Source organism: Eurytemora carolleeae, unplaced genomic scaffold, assembly GCF_000591075.1.
Source record: "Eurytemora carolleeae unplaced genomic scaffold, Eaff_2.0 scaffold358, whole genome shotgun sequence".
Lineage (NCBI taxonomy): Eukaryota > Metazoa > Arthropoda > Copepoda > Calanoida > Temoridae > Eurytemora > Eurytemora carolleeae.
Window position 1 is genome coordinate 277,218 of NW_019396328.1, and position 8,870 is coordinate 286,087.

The 8,870-nt window shown below is 30.3% G+C and overlaps 1 protein-coding gene across 4 annotated transcripts in view; it reads right to left on the minus strand.

Moving 5' to 3' along the window:
- Nucleotides 1-8,728, minus strand: part of LOC111701030 (solute carrier family 12 member 4) — a 68,408-nt gene extending 59,680 nt beyond the window's left edge. For all 4 annotated transcript variants that reach the window (XM_023472143.1, XM_023472142.1, XM_023472141.1 and 1 more), the window contains exons 1-2: nucleotides 8,579-8,728; nucleotides 7,691-7,801 (exon numbers count right to left, since the gene is read on the minus strand). In XM_023472143.1, coding sequence (XP_023327911.1) covers nucleotides 7,691-7,801; nucleotides 8,579-8,617 — 150 coding nt within the window. In that variant the 5' untranslated portion in view covers nucleotides 8,618-8,728. The remainder of the gene's footprint in view (nucleotides 1-7,690; nucleotides 7,802-8,578) is intronic.
- Between the last annotated feature and the right edge of the window lie 142 nt (nucleotides 8,729-8,870).

Sequence of the window (8,870 nt, forward strand, 5' to 3'; positions counted from 1 at the left end):
CTAGAAAAAATAGAAAAAATATATAAATACCCCTATGTCTAATCAAATATAAATTCCTGTACACAAATACATTAAATAAATATACAAAAAAGGGAAGTAAGACCCAGAGTTCCGAGAAAACAATTATATTAACTAATAAAATTATTTTCTAAGAAAGTCTTTAATTATGAAAGAAAAACAAAAATATTATTCTTTAGTGCCATCGTAAGTTTATTATATAATAAAAACTTCAACTATTGATAGAAAAATTGTTGTTATTTGCTTAAAACAACTAGGAGAAAGATTTTGTCTTATTTATTTGAATCTTAATAATCCATAAGAATCATTAAAAAAAAAGCTTTTAATTTTTTAGATTAAAAAAGTGACATTGATAATAACCTATTTCTTTTAATCTAAAACCATTCAACATTCATTAAATAAATTTCTTGTATTGTTGATTCAATATTTTCCAATTCCTAGAGGGGAAATAATATCTGTGTTTATGTAAGAATTACTATAAACCATATTATTACATAATATCATTAGCTCGCAATAATATAGGAGAAAAGAGGCTTACTAATACAGTTATTGGTTATGAAAATAAAAATAAAAAGTCAGTTTGATGATGCAAATTTTTATATTATTATTTTTTATCTTATTGCACATTTGCACATGCATGAATGAACATATGTTTTTTTTATAAAAATACAAATAAATGGGCACACTTTAACATTCCTTAAAAACAACCTTAACGGGAAGTCTAAATTACAAAAGTTCATTTAAACAAACATAAATTCTGTCAGGATAAAGTTTTTTATGTTCAAATTAAAAAAAATATAAATTAAAAAATTTTGTTTCTTAATCTATATTTAAATGGAAACAAGGGGGGGGACTATTTAAAATTTATTTAATAATTAAAAAATATTAAGAAATATTAAAGAAATATAACATTTTTGGTGAGACTTGAAGGTGTTGCATGATTTCTATTATCTAATCTATTTAAGGATATTATAAGTGTATTATTATTATTAATTTCACAGGTGAATATATAAATACAACTTAAAAAAGATGAATGTATAAAATAGTACACCCCCCCCCTCCTATTTTTTTTTAATTGAACATTTATGTTGAAAGGAATTGAGTTTTTGTCACAAACTTAAATTTTTAAATCCCTATATCTTTGGAACCTGATGGAGTAAACCTTTGATAGTTCAAACTTAGATTATTTTATCTAACAGTATACTTAGTTAGAAAAAAATAAGGTCTACGACATTGGGTTCCAAAGATATAGGGATGGGAAAATCAGAGTTTGTGGCAAAAACTCAATTCCTTTAGACAGAAATTCATATTTCCTGGAATAAAATAAGTGTTACGAAAAAAAGTGAAAGTAAAGAAATTGATGGAAGGATCTTTATCATATATGTATGATATAGATGGATAAGATTTATATCAAATCAAATCAAATCATATACATATGTTGATATATGGATGGATAGGAAGAATAAGATATATGGATGGATAGAAGGGGGGAGGGTAGGTTGAATAAGGTATATGGATGGATAGAAGGGGAGGGGATATATGGATGGATAGAAGGGGAGGGTAAGATGAATAAGATATATGGACGGATAGAAGGGGAGGGTAAGATGAATAAGATATATGGATGGATAGAAGGGGAGGGTAAGATGAATAAGATATATGGACGGATAGAAGGAGAGGGTAAGATGAATAAGATATATGGATGGATAGAAAGGTAGGGTAAGATGAATAAGATATATGGATGGATAGAAAGGTAGGGGAGGTTTGTTGGCAATGGTCAGAGTTAAGTAAGAATTCAATTTTCTCATGAAAAGGAATTTAAGCACTAGAGTCTACAGCATAGAATATAGGATTGGAAAAAGAAAAAATATTTTTGTAAAAACAGAATAAAAAAGGAAGTACAACGGTGTAGAAGATAACAAAATAAACGTTAATGAAATTAATTAAATTGTAAGCTGCCAAATTAATGGTAATTAAACAATTAAGATATATCAGCAGATAGCAGGGGTAGTACAACTGACGGATTAATCCCAGAAAATATTGGATTTATGAGAAATAAGGACTTATTGAGAAGTAATTAAAATAATAAAAAGGAAATGGATTCATGCGAATAAAAAAATAAATGGTTGAAGTTGATTTGAAAAACAAATGAGCAACAAACATTTGGGATTTATGGGAATAAAAAGAATAAAAAAATATGTCCCGAGATATCAGATTGAACAGTTTGGTCCTTAACCCAGAAAGTCGCAAGCTATTACTTTCGATCACAATTGGACCTAACAGAATTAATTTGCTGGCCAAAACGGAATGAAATTCAAATTTAATAAGCCGAACGCAGGAAGGAAGGATAGAGGGTGATTTTAATGTGTATTAACTGTTAAGAAGAGGGATCTATAAACCATTAGACCATGGCTTAATAAAGTATAGATTATGTCTATGGCCATATAAACTATGAATATATATATATACCCTTATACATATAAACTATGTATCTACATATATACTTTGCTTGTCTGTCTGTCCGTTTGAATCTAAAAATAAACGTCAAAACGGCTGAACCAATCGGGCCCACATTTTTTGTGAAACCTCACATGACCCCAGGGAATTTATGGCTGGTCAGAATAAAAAACAGCATTAAAAAATTTAAATTTTTCAGAACTTTAAAATTTTTCAAAAAATTAATAATTCCACGACAATGTTTTGTCATTGTTTGAAAATTTAAGAAGACAAAAATGAACAATTAAAATTTAAAATCGAAGATAAGCGCGAAGCGCCCTGGCAGCCTAGTATATATAAATGTCTATATATGTATAAAAAACTCGTATATAAACACTGTTGTGGGTTCTCAGCTCTACTGGGATGCTAGAGGGGCAGGTGAGGATTATACACAGTAAACCGAGGTTCTACAGTCTCCATACTTCCAGCCTCGTCTACTCACAGCCACAGCTCTTAAACCCCCCGGATACAGGACATTTTTAAACCACTAAACCCGTTCTACTCCAAGAACTAGATAAATCCTCGAAAACAATTATACATAACCTCATTTCCCTGATGTCATTAATCCTGCCATGTTCCTAGTCTTAAATCCACAAGATAATTCGAGATTTAAAAATATTTGTATTGTGTGACGTCACAGATTAAACAGGAAGAACTGCGAGAGCTACAAGAAAATTAAATTTTCTTCTCCCCCGCCCCTCTCCACTCAAAACCTTTCTCTCCTCTTCAAGCCCCCCCCCCTCTCTCTCAATGCAAAATTGTAAAAAATTATATCTTTAATCAGCTTTTATTACGTCATTTTTACTAGACATAAATCAGATTAGTATTCTATAAACGAATAAAAAAAACCTATCGTTAAATCAGATAAAATCTTGTTCTCAATAATAGATTTAGAGTTTGGATTCATTTCTGGGAAAAATCAAAATTTTTTAATCATTTATTTTCTAATTTCATATTTAAATCTTTTTAATAACAGTTTAATAAAGAGCTTATCAGCTTGATTAATTTGGTAAAACAATAGTTTAATAAAGAGATAATCAGCTTTTTCAACAGCTAATCAGTTTTTCGGAACAGCTGATTAGTTTTTTGGAACAGGTGATCAGTTCCCAAAACAGCTTATTAGTTCTGTTAACAACTGATAAAATGTATTTGATATACTAAAACAAAAACTAATATCTAAGAAAAGGTGAGAAGTCGGGGCTATAAAAATATAAATATTTTCTCTATCCTGATCCTTAAACGATATCAGAGATGTCTAGTTTATTTATTTATCTATTCAAAAAATTATGTTAATTTTGTGTGGAAAATTTAATAGATTTGGAGCTTGTTTGAAGTTGATTGTTGTGATCCGGATGTATGTTCACTTTCGACCCATTTTCCTGTAGAATGTGTACATTTTTTTGGTTTTCCTTCCATACATTTTGCTGGGTAATATTACAGATAATGATTTTTTTAACAGACATGACTGATTTTGCGAAGCTAAGTCATTTTTAAAATAAAAACGTTTTTTGTTTTGTTTAAAGGGAGTGACCGGCAATGCAAGGTAGTTGAACTGAGGACGCAGTGTTGTGGAAAACTTCTTTAGAATTCATTTGAGACATATTAAACTTTTTAAAGATCTGTAAATCCTGAGTTTGGGCGCAAATTCGACGTTCAAACTCCTGATTTGGGGGTGGATACGCTTTCAGAATTAGTTTTTTTAAATTATTAAATAACGACAACGAAAAATAAAGTAAAAATTATACAGTAATCTAATTAGATGGCTAGGAACATATTTCACAAAAGAAATTTGTCAATAAATCAATGCTAAAATCGATTATTTCGTTTTCATTACTATATTGAATTTCTAATTTTCTTTGTATTTATTCGCAGATTTCTTCAAATTCTGTAAATGTCGTCTTTTCAATAATAGTTATAGAAAATCTGCGAACATCTTTGTGAATAACAAGAAACTAGAATAATGAGATAATAGAAACTAATAATTGAACAAGATTACTTATTTTCGATTATAAGATTAATTTTTATTTTCTCAAAATGTTCCTAAACATGAAGTCTGCAGTTTATTGTAGAATATCTTTACATTTTATGTCGTCGTTAATTAATAATTTAAAAAAAAAACTAATTCTGAAAGCGTATCCAGTATCCACCCCCAAATCAGGAGTTTTGAACGTTGAATTTGCGCCCAAACTCAGAATTTACAGATCTTTAAAAAGTTTAATATGTCTCAAATGAAACCTAAAGAAGTTTTTCACAACACTGCGTCCTCAGTTCAACTACCTTACATAGCCGGTCACTCCCTTTAAAAGCATGATAAGGTTCACATTTTTATTGTTATCAACATTTATTGATTTAGTTCCTCTGTTCCCTTCCTAACAAAAATGAAGAGAAATCGATACAAAATAACAACTCAGGGGAACTTGTAAAAGTAATCAATAAAGAAAATGAGTTCCTATCTTAAACTTTAATTGGAATATTTTAATTAATATGAATTCTGATTGAACAAATAATCTTAGTTTGAAATATCAAAAGTTTAAAACATCAGGTTGGAAATGTACAGAGATTAGAATATTTGAGATTGTGGCAAAAACTCAGTTTCTTCATACACAGAAATAAACCAATAGCAATCAATAAAATCTGAGTTATTACTATATAATGGCAAAAACTGTGCACAAGAAATCTCAAAACCCTGACGTTGTGCTTTATTTATCTCCTGTTCAATTCGTTTTATAGCACTTGCATTGTTCTTTATTTATCTGCTAATATATAGCCTTCTCTATGATACTTTCGATTTAATAGGTCTGTAAACGTAATTTCAAGTGCTACTTTTGATCATTACATTTAAAAAGGGGCTTCTTTTGATCATTACATTAAAAGAGGGGCTACTTTTGATTATTACCTTGAAAGAGGGGCTACTTTTGATCATTACATTGAAAAAGGGGCTTCTTTTGATCATTACATTAAAAGAGGGGCTACTTTTGATAATTACCTTGACAGAGGGGCTACTTTTAATCATTTCCTTGAAAGAGGGGCTACTCTTGATCATTACCTTGAAAGAGGGGCTACTTTTGATCATTACCTTGAAAGAGGGGCTACTCTTGATCATTACCTTGAAAGAGGGGCTACTCTTGATCATTACCTTGAAAGAGGGGCTACTTTTGATTATTAACTTGAAAGAGGGGCTACTTTTTAACATTACCTTGAAAGAGGGGCTACTTTTGATCATTACCTTGAAAGAGGGGCTACTTTTGATCATTACCTTGAAAGAGGGGCTACTTTTAATCATTACCTTGAAAGTGAGGGCTACTTTTGATCATTAACATGAAAGAGGGGCTAATTTTGTTCATCTCTAGCTATTTTTGTTAAAAAAAGGCTCCTTTTGCTGATCTTCCAGGGATTAGAACTATGTATATAGTATTTATTGAACTAAAATGATAATGGGATTTATAAAACATAAGTGAAGTGAATGGAATAGTATGAGATAGTTGTTCTTGTTTTTATTAGGAGGTAGAGGGTGTATTGGTCTGAAAAAGAGGGGTGGGAGGGGGTATTGACATATTCAGGATTGGATAAAAACTAAAGATTTATCTGGAATGAGATCTGACATCATTTATCTTAATCATTCCCAATCAATCAATCAACAATCATCATCAATCCCGGAATAATTAGAAAACTCCTTTCTCTTTTCTCCAATCATGTTCTAGTAGTATTAGATAAAAACCATGTGCTTCGCAAAATAATGAAACATTTAATTTGGAGACAAAATGTTTATAAATCTATTTTATCAGTTTAAATATGTTCTTGATCAGCATTAAAATTATTGCTCTTGTTTTCTTCAATACAATTCACAATGTCATATTTCACAAATGTGGTCCATTGCATACTAAACGAATACAATATTTTTACAATTTTAAATATTAAATAAAGAACAAAAATATCCAGTGGCCGAATTTAAAGAATTTGAGCGGCGGTTTAAATTCAAGCCGCGGCTTAAATATGTTTGGTTCCACTTAAAATTGTATCAAATGTTTCAAAAGGGGGGGGGCCACAAAACGTATTACTCTCCGGAAAATTTAAACAGTGTTTAAACATAACTTAGAATTGTCGTAGGAGGCTGATTTTTTGCATGCAAACTCAGAATTATGTATATTACGTGCATTTTTTGGTTTTGAAGGAATCTGAGCAAAAGTGCGTGCGCGCGCGCGTTTTTTGTGAAAAAATGCGACTTTTTTGACAGTAAATCAATGTTAACTTCATTAATTGCACTTGAAAATTTTTCCTGACACTNGTTGGTTCCACTTAAAATTGTATCAAATGTTTCAAGATTTAAGCCGGCGCTTAATTTAAACCGGGTTTTGGCAAATTTAAACCGTGGCTCAAATTCTTTAAATTCCATCTCAGGGTAACAAAAAAAAATTGGTGAATTTCCTGAATCTTTTAACTTTTTCATACAATTTCTTTTTTAATTTTCAACCGACCATAAATCTATATTGGATATAAACCATTAAACCGACAAGCTAAATAATATATATATATTTATAGATAAAGGACAAAATATTTTGTTTATAAAAAATATAAAACTAAAATGATTACTACCATGTTGCATTTGCCTATTTAGAATTTATTCTCATATTGTAGACCTACAGAGGAGTGTAAACAGGGGGCGGAAACGGCATGTGAGGGTGTGTCCGTACCAAAGAGTGCTTATCTGTGATAAGGAACCGAATAGTTGTACTGTAAAGTGTAGGTGTATACAATACAAAAGAGTTTATAGTACAGAATCTCGGGATTTTTACAGTCTAGGAGAGTACATTTTTTATAGTTAATTGTTTACATAAGTTTAATATACATTTAATTCATTATTTATATATTTAAGTCAAAACAATAAGCGACGTTTTCATGCAAAGAATATAATTTGATTAGAGTTTATAATAAACTACTACTTATTCAAGCTTAATTATGTTTAACGACATGCAGTGTGTATCCGAACCTCCCAGAGGACAGTAGGTATAAAAAGCCTTTTTTTTCAAAAAAAAAGTTAGGCCATTTTTTTCTTAAATGTTGCAAAATCCTTGAGAAAATATCCAAATTATGAAGATAAATATTCCCATTTCTGAAGATTTCGATCACAAATGTTTATCATTTTAAACATGAAAACATTTAGGTTAAGAAGAAAACACACTTCAGAGAGTGGAAGGGACTCCAGGTTGGAAGGTTCCAGTAGGGTTTCTTTGAGCGGAGCAACTCTTGTATCATTGTCTATGTACAGAGACGTTTTGTCATCCATATCAACCTAGAGGATTATTGTCAACATCTCTTCAACCTCAAATCTGATTCAATCATTAATAAGATTTAACATAGAAATTTTTTATGTTTTTACTGATATTGAGTATGTCACGAAATAAAATTTGGCGATTTTAAGTTTATTCTGTTAAAATGTCTTAAAGCCTGAAAAGCAATGATTAATTTTGACAATTTGATAACACATAATATATGGTTTGAAGGGAAATTTTAATAAGAAACTTATTACTCTACTCATAATAAAATGTTCTGATTCTTTCACCATTATATTTATCTTTGCAACCTGATCAGAATAATAAGATATATGAATTAGAAAGTTGGAGTGTGAGACAAGTTCACCTTAAACCTTAAACCATATTTTCATAACGAGTTTTTAATCAATAAATAATTAAACTTTGATATTTGCTTTTCATATGAAGGAAAACTTTACTAGCTGTGCATTTCCAGTGGTTTCTGAATATTTAATATATTAAACCTTGACTAGAAGTATTCTAGAAAATGATAAAGTAAAATTGCTGACTCTGCATCTGTATCAGCACACTCTAACAAAGATTATAAAGACAGAAAAAGGAAATATAATTAGAATACAATCTTACATCATGATAGTTCAGACAAAAATTATATATTTTCATTTTTTTTTGCTCTAAATTTTCTTCTTCAAAATAAAGAAATCTATTCCGGAAATCTGAATCCAATCCCTTTCATGGATTCAAGCTTACATGTCAAAACCGTAAGGATCTGTGGATTTAAAAAGAGATGTGACTTGAACCTGAAATCTTGTCCCTTCAGGACTACCAAGCAAAGACATGTTCAGCTAGACCAGCTGACCGCGGTCTAGCAGAACACAGAGTACAACAAATATCCGTTACGGAGATATCGTTGCAGCAATCAATTTTTGTTTCTGTTTAAACCAGCATTTTTATCTGTAATCATGTATATTCACATTTCAGAGGACTGTTTCTGATAGTCTTGGACAACAACGTAATGTTCACCACATGTTCACAAAAATTACCCCCCCCCCTTTAGAAAAAAGAAGAAAAATATAATTACCCCCCGTCCCG